The sequence below is a fragment of the Hydra vulgaris genome, chromosome 12, assembly GCF_038396675.1.
Source record: "Hydra vulgaris chromosome 12, alternate assembly HydraT2T_AEP".
Classification (NCBI taxonomy): Eukaryota; Metazoa; Cnidaria; class Hydrozoa; order Anthoathecata; family Hydridae; genus Hydra; species Hydra vulgaris.
The window spans coordinates 41,159,990-41,186,662 of record NC_088931.1 but is presented as its reverse complement, the minus strand read 5'-3'; the positions used below and the strand labels follow the sequence as shown (position 1 = coordinate 41,186,662).

Below are 26,673 nucleotides of genomic sequence, written 5' to 3'. Positions count from 1 at the left end.
TATATATATATATATATATATATATATATATATATATATATATATAAATATATATCTGTGTGTGTGCATATGTATGCATGTATATTTTAACAAAATGTTAAAAAAATGACTTGAGCTACGATTGGTTTAGGCTGTCGATATGTTATAACTTTTTTTGCTTCAGGTTTTTTCAATATTTAAAGAAACTTTTATTTTTTATATATAATTTTTAAAATCTTTTTACTACCCCTAATCTGAATCTAAAGAACACCATTTTAGAGTTTTTAGATCACTTTTGCTCATCGGCGTTAACATGAATTTAGATAAATCTCTTGAAAAAGTGCCTTAACCTACTATAGATCGTAGTTATAGTTGGTTTTGACGTATATTTACTATATATAGTTGTCAAAATACAATATTTTTCATTAATTTTCACAAAAAATACTAGAATTCCGACCAAGAAAGAGCTTATTATTAAGAAAAATTGCCAAAAAACGATGAGATCAAATTAATAAACTATAATGCTCATTTTACAACGTATTTATTTAAAATCTTATTCAAATATGGACAGGCTATTGTGATTTTAAGATTTTTTTTTTAAAAAGATCTTCGGTCTGGGTTTTTTTCGTTACAAACATTTATATTTTATGATACCGCAAAATTTATCATTTTAATTTTTTTCGTCTTTTCATAATTCACAGACCTGATCATTTAACGGAAAAATGTCGTAGGCAACAATCATACAGACGCTGTAATATTTCAAAGTTGCCTAAACTACACAGAGTATGAACATTTAATTTGGCAACAAAATTTTATTTCACCTCAATTAAAACTTTTTTTCAATCGTATTTACTGTCCCCCGTAAAATTGTATGCATTGTGCTTACGAGGTTTACACTCTGATGTTTAAGAGGTGATGATTACGAGGCTAACGATCTTCTCTGATGGTGTGACGATTCTTGAAATAAAGGCAACATACAAATTGCTTAATTTAGTAGACATTCTTAATGGTAGCAATTGAACGTTAATTACGAGTTTATCAGAGCAAAATGGTGCATACAATTTTTTTTCAATTTTTATAATTAAAACTTGAATAGTAGCTTAGAAGTAATTTTTTAATCCGCACTTAAATTGCATATTAACAAAAAGCAAATAACCTAAAATTTGGACAAAAATTATATTTTTATCTTGGTTTTAGATTTTAGGGTTCTATTTTTCGCGCTTTTTGACATCAAGTCAATAAAATAATTCATTGACTTGATGTCAAAAAGCGCGAAAAATAGAACCCTAAAATCTAAAACCAATTATAATAAATTTTAGGTTATTTGCTTTTTGTTAATATGCAGTTTAAGTGCGGATTAAAAAGGTACTTCTAAGCTGCTATTCAAGTTTTAATTTTAAAATTTGAAAAAAAATATTTATGTAAAATTTTTTATATAAAACTTGTTTTTAAACCACGAGATAATTGGCAGATCCAGTGGTGGTCAACATATAAGTAGACCATATATAAAAATATGTTTGTATAAATAATTGCTTTATTAATAAAGACTTGCAATAAATATACATTTTTAAAATTCTTTGTATTTCAAAGTATTTTAACTTCTCCTTCCCAAATATGCATGCGCCATTTTGTGATAAATGTAATAAAAATAAATAAATACATTTATACATTTACTACGCATTCTGTTTATGCAGTCATTCCAGGATTTTTAATCTCCTGGATTCGCCACTAATCTCATGAAAAAATTTCGCACAAAGAGGATATATATATATATATATATATATATATATATATATATATATATATATATATATATATATATATATATATATATATATATATATATATATATATATAAAAGAAATACTTCATTATTATAAAAAAATTCCAATATTTATTCAAAACACAGGAGGATTTCGCTTAATCAGTTCAAGTAATGATTGAATCTGATGTCTTAACTGTTTCACTTCATTTACTAGAAGATCATCACCATTCAATAAAACCTTTTCTACGTGTCGAGCTAAATAGGTTGAAATATCATTTGTGTTATTTAATGAATAAGGCCAGCATAAAATCAGCATCGTAATAAAATGACTATCAGTAACTAGTTCTTTTGAATTATCTAACAAAGTAGAAGGGTTAGTCTTTGTAGTCAATACCTTACGTCCATCATGCGTACTTGTATCTATTTCATTGACAAAAGGCTTGCCGACTCTTTCAATACAGGTGCATTGATTAGATATAAAATTACTTCTGGATTGAAAAAAGTTTTTCTTGAATTTACTTACCATAGAATGAATGATTTGGTATATTTCGGTATTCTCTAATGATGCGAGTAGCTTTCGAACAGCAGAAATATGATCAGGAGGAAGAGTATCAATGCAATGCGTATTAAACTGAGTGTTAAAAACAGAATCCCCCTCTAGCAACTCCTTAAGAGCCTCATTTAAACCGGCCAAAGTTTGTCCTATTGTAACATCTAAACTGTCAGCGATTTTAACTGATCCATTTTTTAAAAACGTACGCCAAGATCTCATAAATTTTGCCATACTACTTTGTGAAACACTATTTGTAGCAATAGTAACACGAAATATATTTGAAAGACGAAAGAGAAGTAGCGGCATTTCTTCAGTTTTACGAAGAACAATATAACCTCTTGGTAAACCTAAAGAAATATTATTTAATTATTAACTAATACTAATATATAAATTATAAATGCTTGTTGAGATATTTTTTATTTGAGCTGTGGCTATATTCTTAAATATCAACTGGGGACCTTCTCTTATAGGCCGTAGTTAAAACTTAGAAAATTTTTTTAAAATACTGATGGGCCCCAAAGAAACTAAATGAACTACAAGGGTTAAAAATAATAAGAAAAAATTTAAGTTCTTTTAATCGAGATTGTTTAGAGGTTATAGAGCACTCACGAGTCTGCCTTAGTTGTGATGTTCTACTTTTGTTGTGTAATGTTCTGCTTTTGCTGTGTTTAACGTTTTACTTTTGTAGTTTTATTCTGTATTAAAGTTCTGAAGTTTTAATAATAGAAATAACATGCACAAAATAGGTCACTTTTTTTGTAACAAAATTTTTAAAGTTAAATACCTTACTATCCAGAGTAAAATTTAAGGTCATGCTAACTCAACCATGATTTTTTTTCTTCTCTTTAACATTTTTTTAAAAGTAAATATATCTTTTTAAATGTATTTTTAACAAAATAAATTAAAAAACTTTGATGCAGCTTGACTTATTGTAATAACTTTATCTCTCTATGTGTGTGTAAAGTTAATTTCTGGTCGAATATCAGTTAGCTCGAACAGCTTCAATTGGTCCCTTAAAACCCTTTAATTTTTTTTTCGGATAACTCAAACTTTGATAAGTCGAACCATTTTTTTGTCCCCTTTCAGCAAATTTCTTTGGATAACTCGAACTTTCCGTATCGAAAAAAAAACAACAACAACTTAGTAAAAGGATGAAATTTAATTGAATGACAAGTAACACGGGAAAGAATTTTAATAGATGGCACAAGAGACGCTAGCTCTTTAGAGCAGTGCCCATTATAGTATTTGTAGAAAAGAGAAAGAGAAGCAACATTATGACGATGTGATCATGGTTGGAGGTTGGCTGCAAGAGCAGTTCCAACTAATTCTACAATGTGTTTTTGCACCTTGTCTAAAGGAGAAAGAGCATCATTGGAAGATCCGCATGAGATATGACAACAGTATTCCATACAAGGATGGATTTGAGATTTATAAAGATAAAGAATAGAATCAGAGTAAGAAAGTCTTAAGCATAATAACAAGATGCAACCTTAGCAGATGCTAATTTTACAATGAATTCGATATATGGTTCCCAAGAAAGATCGGAGGTAAGATTTGAAATTTGTAAGATTTGAGGTAAGATAGAAGATGAAGGGCAGATGACTCATCAGGTACATTACCGTTCATAAATTAAGGAAGATCGAAATTATTGCGATAACGACTGGGTGAAAAAAATTGGGTTTTATCTGAATTAAAGTTCACCAGCCACTGTGAGTCCCATTCTGTAGCAGAAGTAAGATCCTTTTCAAGCTCAAATGCCCCCTCCAAACAATCAGAGAGTGTTGGCTTCTTATCAAGATAAGAATGGTTGTATCATCAGAATGAATGGTTGTATCATCAGCGAATAATGTCACCTTAGATGTCAAAATATCTGAAAGATAGTTAATGTAAATTAAAAAGACTGTTAATGTAAATTAAAAAGGCTTAGGTTAGAACCTTGAGGAACCCCTGAAGTTACAGGATATGAAGAAGAGTGTTGTTCGTCAACTGAGGACAACTTTTATACTACGATAGGAATGGAAGAACTCAATAATTTTAAAGATGTTACCAGATACACCATAAGAAAAAAGCTTATGGAGAAGACCAGCATGCCAAACTTTATAAAAAGCTTTAGAAATGTCAAAAGTGGTAGCCTTGACCTCCCCGCCTCTATCTAATGCACGATAAAACCTATTGGTTATTAATGTTAGCAAATCAGTTGTAGAACAAAAAGATCAAAAAGTCCACATTGATGATCAGAAAGTAAGTTATTAGATTCAAGATGAGAGAATAACTGTTTGTTAATTAAAGGTTCAAAAAACTTGACTTGGAATCATTGAGAGAAAATAAAGGATTTCATGCCAGTCTGAATCCACAAAGTTATGTAAGAAGCACATTTGTCAGCAGGAAGACAAAAGATTTCTACCCAAAGGCCATCATGAAGAAAATCACAGAAAGAGTCCTAGTCAGCTTCAAGCTAGTTGTAAGAGGTACGACAATAGGACCATTTTGATGATGAAGAAGAATGAGATAATAGTTTTAAGGAGTTCAAACTGTGATCAAAGAGAGATCGAACCAGAAGCACTTAAGGGTGAATGTGGAGAAACTGAGCACTGACTAGGATCAGAAACAAGACATAAGATGAGTAGAGAAGGTAAACGATTTAAATAGTCTGGAAAGCGAGTTGGAAAGTTGACTATTTGATTTAAAGATTAAGAAAGGCAAAAGTTTTAGGCCTTAACGCCTGAAGAGTCACTGCACAGTGGTTTAAATGGCGGACATGAGTAAAACATTTAATTTTTTTAAATTAAAATTTAAAATAACTTTTGTATAATTAAATAGCATGCAGATTTAAGCTAAAAAAAAAGTTAAAATTTTTGTCTATTTAAAAAGTTACGGCCATGCAAACTTGAACAATTTGGAAGAAAAAAAAACACTTTAAAACACAAAAAAATTTTTGAGTATACTTGGAAAAAAGTGATGAAAAAAAAAAGATTATCTAAAACTTGGAAAATTATTATTTAATAATAAGGGATAAAGAGCCTACATAAAAGAAAACATTTTTTTTGCTAATAATAGTATTTCAGGAAGAAAATTCGACAATTTTCATAAAAGTTAGACAAAAATTGTAAATTTTTTTACATAATTTTGCTGTAGTTTTTGAACATTTTAGTCATTTTCTCAAAAACCGCTAATGGCGCCATACTAAACCTTATATGATTTCCAAACTACAAAATAAAAGCTTTTATTTGCTGCAATGCTTAAGTTGGCCTTATTAGCGGTTTTTGAAAAAAATGAGTTTTGAAATTACCATCTTAAGGTTAAAGTCTAAGAATTTGGCTTTAAAAAATTAACAAATACACATACAGTGGTGGAATAAGGTCATGTGTCTGACCACAAATTTAGTTCATTTTACAGAATTTGTTAATTTGTTACCATTGCTGGGACAACATGAATCAATATCTTAAAGTGTTAAGAAATCACATGTTACCTACAGCTAGGGAGCTATATGACAGAAAAGTTTCCTTTATCTTCCAACATGATAATGCACCTTGCCATAAAGCTAAGCGAGTTTGTGATTTCTTACACAATAAGGATGTTGAGCAAATGGAATGGCCACCCCAGAGCCCAGATAAAAATTCCATTGAACATGTATGGGAAACCCTGTTAAGGGAAATCAGGGTTAAAAGTCATGCAATCAGGATGAACTTTGGAATTTGCTGCAAAATGCTTGGAATAACATCACTCCACAGCATCTTCAAGATCTTATTGAGTCTATGCCTCAACGAATTGAACAGCTGCATTTAGCTAAGGGTGGATATACTAAGTACAAGTAATTCTTCCAGTTCCTGATTGACTATTTACTGTTGCTTATGAAAAAGGTAAACACTGTACAAATATAGAGTGATTGTTTGGTGTTTCTGTTTTATCTAGCAAAAAATTCCATTAAAAATGTACTAGACACATGACTTTTTTCTGCCACTGTATGTTACAAAAGTAATTTATTTACAAACAAAAAGATTGTTTAAAATACCATCAGCTGATGCACTTCTGCGCATAAATGAGCAATTAGAATGCCATCTATCTAAGCAGTTTTTGCAAAATAACCACCCTTTGCTCCATTCTTCTGCAACTAATGGGTCTTCTGCAACTAATGGGTTAAACTCCAGCGACACATGTGTTGGCGTAAAAATCATTTTTTTCTTTCCGTGCTTCCCAAATGCAACAAACTATAGAACTATATATATATGTATATATATATATATATATATATATATATATATATATATATATATATATATATATATATATATATATTAAATATATATATATATATATATATATATATATATATATATATATATATATGTATATATATGTGTGTATATATATATATATATATATATATATATATATATATATATATATATATATATATATTATATACATGTTCTCTTGATAGAGCTGACCAATGTTTTATCATCCTATACGGACTGGATTCTTCACCATTCTCATCAGAAGATTCAAAGACATTATTTACTTTAGTTTTTGTTCTAATTTTAAATTTTTAAATTTTCTTTCTTTCAAGTGTTGAAATTTTTGCAAAATATTTTTTGGTATTCCAACTTCATTTTCTCCTAACCTAGCTTGCGTTTCATTTTCTATTATGGTAGTCAAATCAGATACACAAGTGACATTGTTGTCAATTATTAAAATAAATAATTGACGCTCTGTTAAGCTATATTCTTCAAGTGTTGCCATATTTAACTGTTTTTGTTATTACTATTTTTCTCTTTTTAAGATTTTACCGTGCTTTTAATTGTTTATAATTAATTTTACTTTCTTATTTCAAAATAATGTTATCATAAAAGTATTTACTCTATAAGTTTAAATGATCATGAAAATAAAAATATGAATTTTGATTGTAGAAATAAATTGTTTTATAATAGTCTGGTATCTGATTGTTTTCTAATTGTGAGATCGGAATTTCTCCGATGCGTTCAATTACCACAATTAGTTTTTTTTGATGACAGAATGACTTAACCAAGTTCTTTTAATTTAAAAGCTTTTAGTCATCAAATCTTTGCATTTAAAACCACAACAGGATCATCGAATTTTTAAATTTTGACATATAATAAAAAAATTGTTTCATTTATTAAAAATTTTATGGGGCCCTAGATTTATTGCTTTAGATGTATGGCAATTAAAAACACTTGCAACATCGTATATTAACTTTATTTTATAGACAATAACTAATCAAATCAAACATTTTGGTGTCCTACAGTTATTAAATGATTTTTTTAATTCATAAAGAAGAAAAAATGTTTCAAAAACATATTACTACTATGTAACTATTTTAGAAAAATAACTTTCCTTTTTAGTGTCTTTTTTTTGTGTTTTTCAGTGTGTGTTCTTTGTGTCCTTGATATATTTTATGATTTTGTGAATATTTTTAGCAGAATATTTTTTTATCTAACTGACGTAAAAACATTTAATTAGAGTTTATATAAGAATTCTGTATATAAAAAAAATTTTTAATTGCATGCTTTAAAGTACCCTTTCGGTGTCCTACAGCTTATAGTGCAACCATGGTGATGAACATGGGAGTATTTTTAATGGATAAAGCTTGAAAGGTTACCCTAAAAATATGAGTTTTGACTATGTATACCTATCTGAAAAAATGTTATTACTGACCTTTTTTAGGGTGTTTTGCAGTGTGTTATTTTGGTGTCTTAGAGTTATAGTATGCCCTTAGGAGTATTTTTTTAATGATGGAACTTCAAAAATTAAGCTAAAAACATATCATGACCATGTTTTATTTTCCCATGCCGCACAAAGAGATTTTTTCAAAATAAAGTCAAATGTCTACAAAAAGTGCAAAATAAACCACTGTGCACTGACATTAGAGCCAAGATGATGCATTAAAGTCACCAACAACAGTAATCAGCTGATGGATAAAGAGGGCTTTGTCAATTTGATCAGAAATAACATCGAAAAGAGTGCATTCTTAAGATAAAGGGGAGCAATGTAGAACAAAGAGAAAGGCAATAGAGTAAAGTGGTGCTCAATGAAAGCACATAAAAGAATAGTCTGTGGATTCAAACCTAGTTTTCCAAATGTGGCCTCGACAATGCACATTAAAAGTAAGAACAGGGACACCATCCATGCGCAACATGACACTGTTAATACTCTGATGTTTTTCAGTTGTTGATGGAATCAGCCTCTCTGAGAGCTACCACAGAGTTCGGGAAACCTGACTGCCAGCCTCAGAACCATAAAACTGAGTTTTAGACCTGTACCCTCATTAGGAGACAATAAAATGAGATGCTTGTCATAAGAACAGAGACACATGCAAAACCCATGCATTGAATCAAGAAAAAAATGTATGAAAATTTTTGTCTCATGTATGATAAATGTATGAAAATTTTATGCTAAAGTTTTTTGACTTTAAGCCTAAAGATAAATAAAAAAGTCTTAATTTTATTAAACATCGAGTAGCTTAAAACAGTTTATTCAACTTTTAAAGAGAAAAAGTAGAGAAAAAGAGTATAAGTGTATGGGGGGAGGGGGGGATAAAGGAGTTTAGAAACTTCAAGTATATAACTACTTAAAGTAAGAAACACTATAAAAAAAGTCATCGAAAAAGTTGTTAATATAATTTTTTTTTTTTCAAATTTATTGAGATTTTGAATGAAAAATCTTTGAAAATATTCAGTTTATACTTTTTTTTTCTTTCAAATTTGTGCAATTTAAGTTTATAGTTGATCCACCATCAAAGCAGACATTTTTTATTTAACTCAAACTGAAACACACTACCATCCCAGTCATCATCATCAGTGGGTAGGGTGTTTCAGTTTAAGTTAAATAAAAAACTCCAAAACATAAAACTTTTTAAACAAGGCTTAAAACTTCAAAGCACGAGCCTTGTTAAACAAGGTTTGTGTTTTGGAGTTTTTGTAAACACAAAGTCCTTGCTATCACGAAACTTGTTATTATGAAAAGATGTAGTAACAGTAGAATATTGTTAACTATAATGCTGATGTTATTTTCCTTCTTATCATATTATTTGAACTATTTTGTATTATTATTTTATGTTATAACTATTACATTTCTGTTTATTTATTATTATCTCATTTCTGTTAAATTAGCCATATTTATACCAGATATAAACAATAATAACGGAGGTCTTTCGTATGTGTTTTGCAACTGGTGTGTCTTTTGCATTAAATGTAGCTATTTGCTTTACAAAAAACAGTATAACACTCTCCTTTTAACCGTAAAACTCAAATAATTATTTCTTTATTATGAAACTAAGTGAATACAGTACTCCCACATGTTAGAGTTATTCCAATTCATCATCATTATTATGTATCATTAGTTTTAATCATTTAAGTGAAATATTGTGATTTGAAAACCACGTTATATTTTATTTTTAAGTTTTTAGAAATTGTATAAAAAATTAAAATAATTCACAATTATTAATAACAACATTAAGAGTCACTGTTATAATAAATTAATAAATAATTTTTTATTTTCATTATTAATAAAAATGAGTAAAATCTTATGGCAAGCATTAAAAGAAAATTCCCTATTCAGAACCTTTTATTAATATTTACCTGTGACACCATCAAGTGCTTTCATAGCTTCCCACAAAAGATCAAGCTTTACCCAATGTGGTGGGTATTTAAATCTTGCCACATCAAATATGAGAACCAAATCTTTCTTGGGATGATATGCACCTAAAAAAATTACAAAACAATTTAAATAATATTGATTTATAATTATCAAAAGGAGCAAAAAAATTAGATTCATCGTTATGGAACTTTCTAGAATTTTCTCTACTGATCTGAATGTTTTTAGAAATCTGCAAAACTTTCTAGAATTTTCTGGAGTTTTCTAGAAGTTTATGGAAACTAGCAAAATTTAAACTTAAAAAGCTGCATGTTTGAGCAACTTATATATGAATAATAAACTTATATATGAAAACTTATATATGAATCTGTATTTGTTACATAACAGTCAAATAATATAGAATATTATTTGACTGTTATGTCAGATATCCAAGTATTATCTTCAATCATAATGTCTTATAAGAAAAGTGCTTCCACTACTAAAAGAAACAAGATGATCTGGATGAAGAACCTCGTGCAATTAAGAAACAAGACAATCTGGATTAAGAATTTTGTATGATTTTATGAGTCACATAGGAAGAAGAACTGTTCCACTAGAAGAACAATCACTGGAAGATAACAGCAGGATAACACTCACAATCCAAATTGTTGGTCGCTATTTGTTCCTGGGAGAACCCATCAATGGAAGACAAGAACACATAAAACAAATTGAGAAAGAAGTAGCAAGATTATGACAAAAGAATTTGAATTTTCCACATTTATCAATTCAAGTTGTACAGGCAAAACTGGATCAAGTGCAGGAGACATACGATAAATGTGTAAAACAAAGAAAATACCATCTATTGAATGAAGTTTTTGACATCACAAAAAAAAGATGATTAATGGCTCTGCAGTAAGGACAAAAGATTGTATCATCTTCAGATTGAAGGCAAAGGACAGTTGGGTGTACAACTAAGAAGGCTGCTAGTTTAAAACTATCCATCCATCAATAAGAAAATTGTTCTTGAATGTTTTTACTTCAACAATAGTAATAGCAACAACAACAACGCCATCAGCAAAAATGTCAACTTCTGAATCCGAATTCTATTCTCTATTTCTATAAATCTCAAACCCGGCCTTATATGGAATACTGTTGCCATATCTGGGGCGGATCTTCTAATGATGCCCTTTCTCTTTTAGACAAGATGCAAAAACGCATTGTAAACATAGTTGGACCTGCTCTTGCAGCCAACCTTCAACCATTATCATATCATGGTAATGTTGCTTCTCTTTCTCTTTTCTACTAATACTATAATGGGCACTGCTCTAAAGTTGACTGTCAATTGTTTTCTTGCTCTACAATCTTCATTTTTTCTCTTCCAGTAACTTCCATTTCTAATAGTGGTTGCTTGCAGCCTTGTTGGAAGCGAAGATGTTAATATATATATATATATATATATATATATATATATATATATATATATATATATATATATATATATATATATATATATATATATATATATATACAGAGGCGTGGTGGCCCCAGAGGTTATGCGGGATTCCCGCATAAGCTTTTCACTTTTTCATCTAAATATGGGCCTTTTGGCAAATTTTAATTTTTTCTACATTTTAAAGTAGTTCCACAATCATTTACAATATTTATATTTGAACAAATTAAATTTTATTAATACCTTGATTTTAAGTCTTCAACTTAGAACAATTATATTAGTATTTTGCATAATAATAATATTGCTCTGAAAACAAAGTAGATATTTGAAGACATATTATGATTTTTTTTTCATAAGAAAGTTTATGAACTCATAAACGGTTTTTAACGATCGTAATGTTGACAAAATAAATTCAAAAAAGTCCGCTTACCCATATTATTGTTGGACTTAAATTACCTTAATTTAAAATTTAACCCCAAAATATTTTTTAAATGAACTAAAACGCAATACAATTACTATATAGTAATTGTATTGCGTTTTAATTCATTTAAAAAAAATGTTTGCGTGTTAAATTTTAAATAAAGTTTTATATAAATAAGTATCGAACTCATGTTTTGCATTTTTGTAATGTTTCGAAACAGATATAAACTTGTTTTATAATAAATGAAGTTATTTATTTTTATACAGTTTATATTATTGTTAATATAATATGTTAATAAACAAATCACCCCGTAATATCCTGTTCTCAGACAGATTTAAAAAAAGATGATGGATGTGCAAAAAGTACATTTAAAGAAGATATGTTTTATGCAAACTTTAAATTATGAACTATAAATACACAAATAAAACCTTTTAAAAATAGCGTAAAACCATATTATTTAACGAATTTATTTTAATTGAGGTGTGGGAGAACCGCAAATATTTTCAAATACAATTTGATATTACACCTTAACAATTTACTTATTTACGACACATTTTTATTACTATTAATTTTAGGTAAGTTTAAAATAAATTATAAAGATTCCATAGCTTTAAATTTTTTTATTTTCATTATTTTAATTTTGTTTTATTTTTGAAATGAAAAAACAATAAAATAGCATTTTCGGAAAAAATTTGAAATACTTTCAATTTAGTAGCTGCTAAATGAAACTACGTTATAAAAACTTTTATGTTTAAATTATGTTAATAACGGCACCATTTTTAGAGCGGCATTTTTGCTGTTGTGAGTTTACGCAAAAATGTTCAAAAAAGTTAAAACACCGAATTAAACAAAAGCATAAACTATCTATAAAAAGAATTTCTTATTTTTGAAGATTTTCAATATTTATTTTAGAAAAAAAATTATATATAATTTTAAAAAATTTATATTATTATACCATAAAATATATATCATTATATAGTAATAGAAAAATTTTAATCTTTGATTTTTTAATTTTGTATTAGGCTATGTTCTTTAAACAAAATACTAATCGTATTTGCTTGCTTTATTTTTTTTTTTAATAAAATCAGAAAAAAAGAATATATATATATATATATATATATATATAGAGAGAGAGAGAGAGAGAGAGAGAGAGAGAGAGAGAGAGAGAGAGAGAGAGAGAGACATACATAAAAATATATTTATGAATTTCTTTCTCTCTCTCTCTCTCTCTCTCTCTCTCTCTCTCTCTCTCTCTCTCTCTATATATATATATATATATATATATATATATATATATATATATATATATATATATATATATATATATATATATATATATATTTATATATATATATATATAGTTCTATAGTTTGTTGCATTTGGGAAGTACGGAAGGAAAAAAGTGATTCTTACGCCAACACATACTTCACTTTTAATTACTTTTGACTTTCGTCTAACATTTGCATGTTGTTAGAAATTTAAAACCATTAATTTAATTACAAATTAATCATTTTTTTAAAAAAACGCAAATTCAATTGACCAGAATGTTTTTAAAAACATTCTGAATGTTTTTAACAATACAAACAATGTTTTTATTTTTATATTTTTTTAAATAATGTTTTTATTATTATTTTTTTACTGTAAATCATGTGCAGAGTGTTGCTACATTGACTATCTTATAGCCTGACTCGCAACAAAGTGCTGCTACATCGACTGACAAATAGCCTGACTCGCAACGGAGTGCTGCTATATCGACTGACAAATAGCCTGACTCGCAACAGAGTGCTGCTACATCTACTATCTTTTAGCCTGACTCGCAATAGAGTGCTGCTACATCGACTGAGGGTTTGGTTGGGGCAGGCAGTCTATCAATTGATAAAAAAAAAAAAAATTCCGGTCTTGCATTTTAATTTTTACTTTTTGTCAACAAAATACGGAAAAAACTTTCTGACAACATATAAGAGTTCTATATATATATATATATATATATATATTTAGAGAGAGAGAGAGAGAATGAGAAAGAAATATCCTTTTATAAAGCTTACAAACAGGTTGAAAACTAAAAAAAGAGGAGGTATAGAAGAATTACAACACACTGTAAAAAGATTTAAATCTAATTCCTTTAATGATCGTCAGGCTATTTTATGTGATCTAAATTTATCACTGCAAGCTTTTTGACTTTCAGATAGAAGTTGAATTTTAAAATATAGTGACATAAATTCATTTTGTTCCTCCTGGATTGATCAGCAGATAGAATATTCAGAAATTGAAGTAAATGTATTTTTTTCCATATAATCAAGCAATTAGTGTATAGAATATCTTTAGATATTTAGTGTACTATAACATCTTTAGATATATCATAGTATCTTTATAATGGCTTATCACACGAGAAATGTGATAATCTACATACAATTTGCAAAACAGGAGGTGATGATAAATCTGAATTTCAGAATATAGCCACTATGAAAAGATTACATTTGCAAGGTGGGAGATTTGAAGAGACAAAAAAATGATTTTGGAAAAATCTTATTCCGATGAGTCTGAATGCAACTGTCACCTCCAGATTTTCTCAAGATGCAACCTTTTATTTTATTTTCTAATTTGCAATTCGAACAAATTTGCAAGAGACTGTTTTAATCAGTAAAATTTGCAAGAGACTGTTTTAATCAGTAAAATTTGCAAGAGACTGTTTTAATCAGTAAAATTTGCAAGAGACTGTTTTAATCAGTAAAATTTGCAAGAGACTGTTTTAATCAGTAAAATTTGCAAGAGACTGTTTTAATCAGTAAAATTTGCAAGAGACTGTTTTAATCAGTAAAATTTGCAAGAGACTGTTTTAATCAGGAAAATTTGCAAGAGACTGTTTTAATCAGTAAAATTTGCAAGAGACTGTTTTAATCAGTAAAATTTGCAAGAGACTGTTTTAATCAGTAAAATTTGCAAGAGACTGTTTTAATCAGTAAAATTTGCAAGAGACTGTTTTAATCAGTAAAATTTGCAAGAGACTGTTTTAATCAGGAAAATTTGCAAGAGACTGTTTTAATCAGTAAAATTTGCAAGAGACTGTTTTAATCAGTAAAATTTGCAAGAGACTGTTTTAATCAGTAAAATTTGCAAGAGACTGTTTTAATCAGTAAAATTTGCAAGAGACTGTTTTAATCAGTAAAATTTGCAAGAGACTGTTTTAATCAGTAAAATTTGCAAGAGACTGTTTTAATCAGTAAAATTTGCAAGAGACTGTTTTAATCAGGAAAATTTGCAAGAGACTGTTTTAATCAGGAAAATTTGCAAGAGACTGTTTTAATCAGTAAAATTTGCAAGAGACTGTTTTAATCAGTAAAATTTGCAAGAGACTGTTTTAATCAGTAAAATTTGCAAGAGACTGTTTTAATCAGGAAAATTTGCAAGAGACTGTTTTAATCAGTAAAATTTGCAAGAGACTGTTTTAATCAGTAAAATTTGCAAGAGACTGTTTTAATCAGTAAAATTTGCAAGAGACTGTTTTAATCAGTAAAATTTGCAAGAGACTGTTTTAATCAAGAAAATTCGAACACCTTAAATAGTTAAACTAGGGGAAATTTCTCTTGTAGTAAAATTTTGTTTGTCAACTACTTATACAACAATGAATAGTGGTAAACACTTTTTAAACACTAATAATGACTAAAAATTATAATGATGACAAAGCACAATATGTTTTTGTATCAAATATGAAAAAAAAAAAAACTGCTATGCATGTATGCACTAAATTTTTTTTAGCATATACATGCAGAGCATGTATTTTTAAGTTAAATTCTTAAAAATATAACTTGGATAAAATTAAAAACTTTAAAAAGTATGTTTTGACTTGCAGTCTTCAATTGTTGCTGAGTTCATGGAATGGACAATATTGCTTGCAAATTCCTAGCCACTAAGAAAGGAGGAAATATTGCAGCACAAAAGGTTTAGAAATTTATTAAAAATAAAAAGAAATTCCAGCATTTATTTAAGACAAAAACATTAACTTAATTTTAATTGATTGCACATTGATTACAGTTTCATAAATTCGCCATTCAAAACTTGGAAGAATTATTCAAAACTTGGAATTAATTTATTCTAGATGGCTGCCTAGCTATAATTTAAAATTTTTTATCAAACTATGAAACATTTTTACACCTTTTTTTTCTCCTCAGGTTTAACCCAAAGAACAAATTACTCAACAAGTTACTAAACAAAGAGTTGCTTGTAACACGCAAGTACACACAAAGAACACTATGGTTAAAAAGAAACATAAAGTACCAATTGGTGAAAAGTGACCACCACCAGTTTGATTTAGAACACTTCTTGAATAAGAACAAGTCAACACTTTATCCTGTCCAGCACATATTTCTTCAACAACATCTCGAAAACTTTTTATATTTTCATTATCATCTGTTCGCACAACATTTAAATCAAGATTATTACAAGTAGCAAGGCAAACAAACTGATCTAGTGTGATTCCATTTTGTTGAACTAAATCTAAAGATAAACAACAGTCAAGCATTTCTTCATGGTACCAGCGCCAAGGCCCTTTCCAAACACGTTTTGGATCAACCTATATTATTAAAAAAAAAAGTAATTTACTGTAACTAGTTTTTAAATATAATAATTAATTTATATAAACAATTTCTAATTCGTAACTATCAAAAACTGACATTAATTTATTTCTCAAAAATATTCTTGTAATTTTTTAAACAGTATAAACCAAGATATTTACTAGTTTATCTAAGCTTTATAAAATTTATGCTTTTATTTAATATTATAAAATTTATGTTTTTATCTAATATTATAAAATTTTTGTTTTTATTTAATATTATAAAGCTTATGTCTTTATTTAATATCATAAAATTTATGTTTTTATTTAGTATTATAAAATTTATCTTTTTATTTAATATTATAAGTTTACAAAAATTATAAAGATTTTATTTGAAATAAAAAATTCTTATGCAATAAATTAAAACATACAGCCAAACTGTTTAAAATCATAACCAATGTGGATATTCCACAATATGCTGGTTCAGCTTGTGTTCGAAACTGTTCTGCTAATGGAAAGTATATGTTTGCATAACCGGATAATAATGATTCTTTAAAAACTTGTTTTCCTTCTTCACTACTAAAAGCTAAACAGCATGCAGGTAACTTACGACGATAAAAGTGTTCATTGCTATTGTTTGTTTGCTGTTTATCCTCCAAGTACCAAGGTCCAATGCTACTCAAATTAGGGTTTAACGTAGAGTACAAACCAGTGGTATAATAGAGCTCCTGAACACACACAATTACATAAATTATAGTGTCTATATATATATATATATATATATATATATATATATATATATATATATATATATATATATATATATATATATATATATATATATATATATATATATATATATATATATATATATATATATATATATAATTATTCCCATGTAAAAAAACAACTACTATCTTATTAACAAAAATCTAGAATTTGTGAAAATCTTTATATGTTAGTTATGACATCAATTTGATATTATATCAGGTGTTTACTTCATACTTGTTTATACTATTTATAAACAAATTGTAAAACTCTTTTCTTTTAAAATTGCTAAACAAGAAATCAAACTTTAAAAAATTGCATAAGAGAAGATTCTTAAGCCATAACAAGTAGTATAAAATATTTATATATTAAAAATTTAATTTAACATTTTTTTTTTTAATGTTATTCACCTGCTCAAAGCTGAGAGGGCTACTATAGTCGAGGAGGCTACTTTTTCAAATGTTTCAATAAAAGATTTGTATGTATGTAAAGTTTATTATACAAGATTTGTATGTTTGTAGAGTTGAGTGTTATACAAGAAGTTTTAAAAAGGCACTTTATTGACAACAATCTGATTTCAAATAAGCAAAGCAGTTTCATTCCAAGTAAAAGATGCCAATATGCTGTAGTATTTTAATTTTATCATCCAAGCATTAGAAGTAAACAAATCAGTTGACATTATTAGACTTTGCAAAAGTATTTATTACTGTTCTGCACAAAAGATTATCTTTTAATTTGGAGGCATATGGAACTCATCATAAATGAGATGTCTCAAAGCTCTGTACTGAAACCATTATATTTTTATTATGTATATCAGAAAAAAACCTAGACTTATGTACAACTTGTTTATATATGCTTACACAATTTTACTAAAAAAAAGTAAAGCAATTGATTTTGATGTAATGATATCAGATGATTTGAAATGAGAACATTGTATTAAAACAATGATTGTCAAAGCAAATAAAAAATTAGAAATAATAAAGCACAATTAAATTAATACATAGATGAATTCAATAAAATTACTAAGGTGCATTGAAAAGCAACAATTTTTAAAAATTGCCTTGTCTGAGTTTTAATGTGTTTTTTATAATAAAATAACACTAAATTTAAAACTTTTTTGAAAAAAAAATATTTTTAGAGGTGCCCCAAGACACTTGAACATTAAAAGGGCCCCTATTATATATGAAAAAAAGGTTCTTTAAAAGTAGGTCAATGTGGTACTCAAAAAAAGCAAAATTATATAAACGTTTTAAAAACCATATTTGTTTTATAAAAAAACTCTTAAAAAACTTGTAAAAATGCACTTTTTTTAATTTTTAGTTTAAAATCTAAAGTTTTAATAAAAAAAATTTAAACTATAAGTTTTTATACAAAACAATTATTGTTTTCGAAATTTCTATATAATTTCACTTCTTTTGAGGGCCAGGTTGAGCTACTTTTTAAGAACTTTTTTAACATATATATTAGGGACCCTATAAATGTTCAAAGGCCTTGGAGTACCTCTAAAAATACTTTTTGTTCAAAAAAATTTTAAATCTAGTGTTGTTTTATTATAAAGAACACATTTAGAACTCAGAAAAAGTAATTTTTTAAAATTGTTATTTTACGGTGCGCTCTAAAAATTACTTTATACACCACTGGTTTGTTCTCAGTAAAATTGATCAAAAGGATTATAACTGATTTGGAAATACAAAAAAAATTCAATAAATTTAAATTAACAACACTAGAAGTGAGATAATACCAAGTCAACATAATACAATTATTTATTATTTACAAGGATGTTGACACAATTATTTATTATTGACAAGGATATTGACACAAACAGTTGGGATTATCTAAATGAAAAAATAAATTAAGAAAACATTTCATGAAAAAAAAAAAACATAATCAAAAGATTTTGAAAAAAGTGCTGTAAGCACATCAAGATTCAATTTCTTTATGAAATATAAAATAAAATTTAAAAAATTGAAACGTAAAACAAACTACCTAATAAAACAGTTAATACATACCACATGCAACAAAACTTATTTGATAAACTTATGTCTATTAAAGCCTAACATGTCAGTTAGATTCTGGTACATGTGTGAGTGTTTTTCTTTTGTAAAAAATATTCAAAACAATAACAAAAATAATTTGTAACAATTATGTAACCTTAGTTAAACAAGATATTAAAAAAAATCAGTATTTTAAAAGAGTTTTTTAACTACTTTAAATACAGATTTTTTAAAGATTGTTTACTTAATAAAGTGCTTTATCATCACAATTGACAAAGCTTTTTTTTAAATTCTTAAAATACTAATAAACTAGTTGAAAGAATAATTTAGCAAAAATTTTTTGCAGTTTAAAAAAAAGCAGAAAATCCGATTATTGTGATCAAAGTAAGTAACATACAAATAAAAATAAAGCAAAACAGAAAATTTATTAAAAATTGTTGCTGTTACTCTAGATATGTTGCAAAAAAATCAAACCAAAAATAAGTAACTGACACGTTTATAATATCATACAATATATCATGTGATATACTGTATGATATTATATTGTATGATATAATATCATACAATATGAAGTGTAAAAATGCATGTTTGTATTATTTGCCTTAGAAATTATAAACACTTTTTTTTTTGGGCCAGGAAGTAATTATCTAACCTAACTTCTTGTTTTTTATTTTTAACTTGTTAATTTTTTAATCTGCTAATTTTTGATTATTGAACCAATGCGGGTATTCAACTACTGAATAATACAGAAACATAGCAGAGATTACTGAATAATACTGAAACATAGCAGAGATCTTTAACATTTAGCATAATCAAGAGAGTAAAATAAAAGTTGAACCTGGGAGGACTTTTTGTGAGTACCCTTGCAATCTTCCATAAAAGTTTGTTTAAGAAAAAATTCACAACCACTAAAAACAGACAGGAAAAGTAGAGATGTGTACTTAGAAAACAAGAAACATCAAGTAAATCTGCTAACCAAGCAAATAAGACAACAAGATATTGCAGCCTTCAGAATTAAGAAAAATAAGGTGGGCAAATTATTCAGGTCAGTTTGACACAAAAGTTTAACTATAAACATAGACATTAGGTCGGCGATTTTCTGGTGACCTCAAATACTTTTAGGTTGCTAGTTAGATCATTACTGAATGCCGAACTAAAATTTTAAGGGCTGGTATTGACATATCTAAATGCAGGGTGCATAGATATTTAAAAAAATTTTTTTTTTTTTTAAACATCTTCACTTCCAACAAGGCTGCAAGCAACCACTAATTAAAGTTGGAGGTTACTGGAAGATAAAAGATGAAGATTGTAGGGCAAGATAACGATTGACGGACAACTTAAAGGATTGCAAATTATATGAATCAGGAAAGCAAGATGAAGGAAGCGAATTCCAAAGAGCTGATGTTCGAGGAAAAAAACTAAGCGTTTTTGGAGCACTTAGGAACAGTCACAGAAAAAGGATGACACTTAATTGAACGACGAGTAACACAAGAATGAATTTAAGTAGATGGCACAAGAGGCGCTAGCTCTTTAGAGCAGTGCCCATTATAGTAATAGTAGAAAAGAGAAAGAGAAGCAACATTACCATGATGTGATAATGGTTGGAGGTCGGCTGCAAGAGCAGGTCCAACTATGTTTACAATGCATTTTTGCACCTTGTCTAAAAGAGAAAGGGCATCATTAGAAGAATAAAAAACAAACCGTTTTATGGATATTCATGGTGAACTTTCAATATTTATTTACAATTTAACCTTTCTTGCTTTTACAATAGCAAATGATTTAATCATATCTTCTAAGTCCAATTTTTTTGCAATTGCTTGTTCTATTGATAACATTGCCAGAGCATCCATTCTATCCTGTGTCATTGTTGAGCGAATATACATTTTGATTAACTTCATCTTGGAAATGCTTCTCTCTGCTGTTGCAACAGATATAGGTAGAGTTAAAAGTATTCTGAGAGAGACAAATAAGTTTCCCAAAGCTGCATTCTAATTGTTTGAACAAATAAAGTCTAAAATATTTCTTAGAGAGGAGATTCCCTTATAATGATTTTGCAAATATTTAATCTCTTCAAATAAGTCAGTTCCGGAAACATTTTTTAACTCATTGCAAGATAATAATTTTTCTAAATCCATGCATCTTTTTAATAATTCATCTTCAGTAATGTCCTTGGCATTTAAACTGTAAAGAAAGTTGAACTGATTATTATGCTGCATAAGCATTTCAAACCGATCCTGCAAAGATCTAATAGCATGATTTAAAATGCTGTTGAAGAAGTTAATCTTAAAATTGTCTTCTTCAGTCATTGATTCCTCTTGACTTTCATAAGCAAACATTCTTTTATTGGTACGACCACGCTTTTTTTCAAATTCGGGCTCAATATCTAGCTCAACAGACAATTTTCTTGCAGTTTCTAACATCTTTTGAAGTTGTTCATCAGTTCTATAATCTTTAACATACTCCAAAGTGTTAGAATTAATGAAACAGCCTGAGGAATATTTAAATTGAATTCTTGAATAGATTTGCTTGTTATCTCAATCTGACTCAGCACATCATACCAAGTGATAAAGCAGCAAACAAATTTAAAGTCATTTTTCTGCAGTAGTGGTCTGGACTCAGATTTTTTTTTTGGTTGCTGTTACTGAAGATACAGGTAATTTGATACTTAGAAGCTTTCTAAAGCTTGTATTATCTCTCTCAGTTGATGTCTTAATGGTTTTAATGCATCAATTCTACTTGCCCATCTAGTTTCACAAAGTCTTTTCAAAGTTAAACTTTTGACAAATTGGCGTAAAACGCTCCATCACTGAGTTAAAGATGAGAAAAATACAAACAAATGTTGCACAATGTCAAAGAATGTTACTGCGTCTAAACAGCTTCCAACAGCATCATTGACAACTAAACTCAGTGAATAAGATGAGCAAGGAACATAAAAGGCTCGTGAATTATGATGAAGGATCTTGGCTTGAACTCCAATTTGTTTGCCTTGCATGTTCGATCCATTATTATACCCTTGTCCTCTTAAATCTTGCATAGAAATTCCATGAGAATCCAAAGTTTCTAATATTTTTTCAGTCATTCCAGCGCCTGTAGTATCAATAATGTCAATAAAGCTTAAAAAATGCTCTCTTATATCAACGTAGCTTTCCTTTTCATCTGGAGTGGGCAGTATTGACACAAAACGTAGAATTATTGTCATCTGTTCAGTATGGGAAATATCTGGAGTACAGTCAACAATAATTGAGTAGTATTTGCTTGCCTTCAAATCAACTACTATTTTTTCTTTGACTGCTTTAGATAAAATTTGAATAATTTCATTTTGAATATTTTTACCCAAGTAATGACTGTAAATCTCTTTGCTTTTTATTTTCCTGATATGCTCTTTCATCATAGGATCAAACTTGGCAAGCAGTTCCACTATTTTCAAAAAGCAACCATTATTATCATCATAAAGTTTATCTGAAGTCCTGAAAAAATCTAAAAATTTTCTTTAAAATTTTTTTTTGTAAAATTGAAATCTTAATCTAAAAACTATTTTATTTTTAATTTATATTTATTTTGAATTTTTTTTGTTTTTGAATTTTTAATTTTCCATTTTTTTGGCGCCCCCTTTGAAGCGGCGCCTGTGGCCAAGTGGTGCTTGGCCACGCTGTTGAGCCGGCTCTGAATGCTGTGGTGGGTGACTTTTGAAAAAAAATAGTGTTTCAAAAATTTCATAAAAAGTATTAAAAGTCAACGCCCTGTAGCAGAGTCTTTGAGTCTTCTGATAAGAATGAGGAAGAAACCAGTCAGTATAGGATGATAAAACATCAGTCAGCTCTATCAAGTAAACATCTGTTAAGAAGGTCACAAAAGCTATAGGAAAATGTGCAGGCATTATAATTAGTTGCATATAATGAGTATATATATACAACCCTCGGAATTAGGATCAGCATTGGGCAATCCTCAACTACGTGTTTAAACATAGAAACGAGGTTGGCAATTTTTTGCCAACCTCGTTTCTATGTTTTATGGTAAAACTTTTGTATCAATTTTTTTTTGCCAACCTGATGCTAACCTCTAAAAGATTGAGGTTGATAAGTTATTGCTGAGGTCATTTTCCCCCTAATTCCAAGGGTTATATACATATATATATATATATATATATATATATATATATATATATATATATATATATATATATATATATATATATATATACATATAATGTATATAATGCTGGGCCCAGAGCTATAGCACCCTCCCCTTAATCCAGCAAGGTATATATTGTATTATATATGAGTTTCTTCTAACAAGGTGCGAAGGAAAAAATAAAACATTAAAATTGAAAATGCCGACAGCGATAGCAGCTGCTATTTGTTATGAGTCAAGTTTAGGACGAATAACTAATTCTCAGCAGAGAAAAATGCAAAAAGCAAACAGTATAGATGCATTTCTGACCTGGAATGAAATTCAATTGTTCCGAAATTCTATAACTCCATTGACAAAAAATTATCTTCCTGATCCTTTTGTTGGTGTCTATGAAAGTTTTATTGAATCTACCAAGATTACTATTGAGAGAATTTTGAAGATATTTCTGTTTCTTCTAGAGAAAATAGCCTTATAATAGAAGTAAAATTTGGTTATGATGAAAGTAGTGGACACAAAATTTACAACCAACTGCACGATGTTAACACAAGCAACATTATTATGGCAATGTTTTGTCCATTTAACTTCTAAATCATGAAAGTATTACATTGTGGGAACAGCAATACCCTAACTCAGAGTCTACTCAAAGGTCACTCATGATTTAAATGGGGAAAGAGTCAAATGGAATATCCAATCACATTCTTTATCTAACAAAGACATACACTGTATGAAGGAAGATGGAATTATTGTTTAGCATAATAAAAATTAATAGCATGTTAAAGTAAACATTGTTATTCATAGTTTGGACAGAAAGGCTTCAAATATTCATCGAGGTCTTGGTTCATATTGTGATCTTTGTGACCTATCAAAAGAACAATGTGAAAATATACAAACAGTTAAAGATGGTTTCATCATAAACAGGGACGTTAATTCCCTGCAACAAATATTTCATGACTTAGTAAAAGAGGACAGGACCATTTTGAAAAAAAAAAAAGGATTACAACATTTGACACGGTCAAATTACAAGTCTGATTGCATGTTTGAATGTTAGGTCCATTCAGGTTTTACATGGTTTGCTCAGGAGCTTTAATCATTTTATGAAGGTAAAATGTAAAAAAACCACAGCAAAATCATGTGCAAATGTTCACAGTTCTTATATCACTTTTATAAAAATTATCTAATTTTCTTCCTGAAATATTATTTTTATTAGCCAGAAAAATGTGTTTTTATGAAGGCTTTTTATCCCTTTTTGTTAAATAATAATTTTTCAAGTTTTAGATCAATAATCTTTTTTTTCATCACTTTTTTCCGAGTATACTCAAAAACTCTGTTGGGTTTTAAAGTGTTTTTTTTTCTTTTAAACTCTTTAACTTTGCATTGCTGTAACTTTTTAAACAGACAAAAAAATTTAACTTTTTTTTTAACTTAAACCTGCATGCTATTTAAGTATACAAAAAATTAATTTTTAATTTCAAAACAAATATTTGACTCATGTTCACTATTTAAACTACTGTGCTATGATGATAACTTGGTCAGACGAATATTACCTTTGGTCTTAGAAGCAGATCCATCCAGAAGAGGGGGGCACTGGGTACATTTTACCTAGGCACAAGGACAAAGAGGGCACATTAGGGTGCATCCAACGCCCCATACATTCAAAAATTGATCTGTCCCTATTCTTAAAACTTTCTATTGGTTCTCACAAGACACCCTGTTAAATTTTTTCAAAATTGAATGAGATTTAGGGGGGCCACCTCAAGTCTGAAACTTGCAACAAGACCCTAAACAGAAGGAAAAAAAGTTTTTCAAAAGTATGTCATGTTGGGTCTCAAAAGAAGCGAAACTTTATAAAAATTTCAAAAATAGTTATCATTTTTTTGTTAAAAATACCTTGAAATAATTTTTTGACAAAAACATCAAAAAAAAGCTTTTTTTAATTTTTTGTTAAAAAATAATAATTTTTATGCAACAAAACTTAGAATAATAATTTTTGTGTAAAATTTTGTTATTTTTGAAATTTTTATAAAGTTTCGCTTCTTTTGAGACCCAACATGACATACTTTTGAAAAACTTTTTTTCATTCTGTTTAGGGTCTTGTTGCAAGTTTCAGACTTGAGGTGGCCCCCCTAAATCTCATTCAATTTTGAAAAAATTTAACAGGGTGTCTTGTGAGAACCAATAGAAAGTTTTAAGAATAGGGACAGATCAATTTTTGAATGTATGGGGCGTTGGATGCACCCTAGGGCACATGCAACCCTCAATAAAAGATTTTATTAAAATTTTTACTAATCATAAAGAACACTTAAAATAGAATCTAAAAAACTCTTATTACAGTTAGAATTTATTACAACAGACTTCAAATTTTATTTTCTAAACTTAATTCAAAATGGCAAAAAAAAAAAAAATTATTATCACTAAACAAATATATCTTATTAAACAATAATATATAAAATGTGTATGCATTAATATACATGTATGTTTATATTACTTTTATTTTAAATCAGTAGAAGTAGGGTCAGGATAACAACCAGTTTTTGCCATGTCTAATAACACCTGTCCAGCAATATTTGTAAATATAATGAAGTATAATAACATCTGTCCAACAACATCTGAAATTTCATTGATGTTTAATACCATCTGTGCAAAAATTAAATGAATATTACAGATGTCGTTACAGCTTTTAAATTATCAAAGTGTAATAACATCTGTGCAACTACATCTGTGGATTTTACAAATGTAGTTACATCTTTTAAATTATCAAAGTGTAATAACATCTTTGCTAAATTAAATTATCAAAGTTTAACTACATCTGTAGATTTTAAGATGAAGTTATTTTTAAGATGAATTAACTAATAATACATTATTTTAACCAGATGTAGTTACATAGAGCATTTTTTTTCAGATTTAGTTACATCTGGAAAAAAATATTAACTAATGTGCATTATTTTAACCAGATGTAAATACACATAGGAATTTTTTCAGATGTAACTACACCTGGAGAAAAATCTCCCAGATGTTATTGGACTTGTAGAAAAATTACCAGATGCAGTTGAATCTTTCTAAAGATGTTGTTAGAGGTCATTGAACTTTCAGATGATATTAGACAGATGTTACTAGAGTAAAAAAAAAATATAGATGATCTTGAACAAAAATGTACAGATGGTCTTGGACTACTCCATAGATGTTGTTGGACAGATGTAGTAATCTTTTACTGTAGAAATATACTATAGTTTCACATTCCTTTAAAGACATTGTTAGAATTTTGCAAAATTTATATGTATTTTAAAACAGATTATGTATATATTTGCTTTTATATAAATACAGACATTATGTAAACAGGGCTCAGGTGACAGTATATGTCTTCTTCTTACTCTGGCCTAAATTAATATATGTAGTTTGTATTTATTGTAAATTTATCAAACCGTAAACTTTTAGATAAGCAAATATTCAAAAAGAAAGAAAAAAAAAAAAAAAGG

At 28.1% G+C, this 26,673-nt stretch overlaps 1 protein-coding gene across 1 annotated transcript in view; it reads right to left on the bottom strand.

Moving 5' to 3' along the window:
• Positions 1 to 1,850: 1,850 nt before the first annotated feature.
• LOC100213020 (glutathione gamma-glutamylcysteinyltransferase) overlaps positions 1,851 to 26,673 on the bottom strand; it is a 32,387-nt gene continuing 7,564 nt past the window's right edge. Inside the window, exons 2-5 of the mRNA XM_065813273.1 lie at positions 16,739 to 17,035; positions 16,034 to 16,328; positions 9,893 to 10,015; positions 1,851 to 2,644 (exon numbers count right to left, since the gene is read on the bottom strand). Coding sequence (XP_065669345.1) covers positions 1,878 to 2,644; positions 9,893 to 10,015; positions 16,034 to 16,328; positions 16,739 to 17,035 — 1,482 coding nt within the window. The 3' untranslated portion in view covers positions 1,851 to 1,877. The remainder of the gene's footprint in view (positions 2,645 to 9,892; positions 10,016 to 16,033; positions 16,329 to 16,738; positions 17,036 to 26,673) is intronic.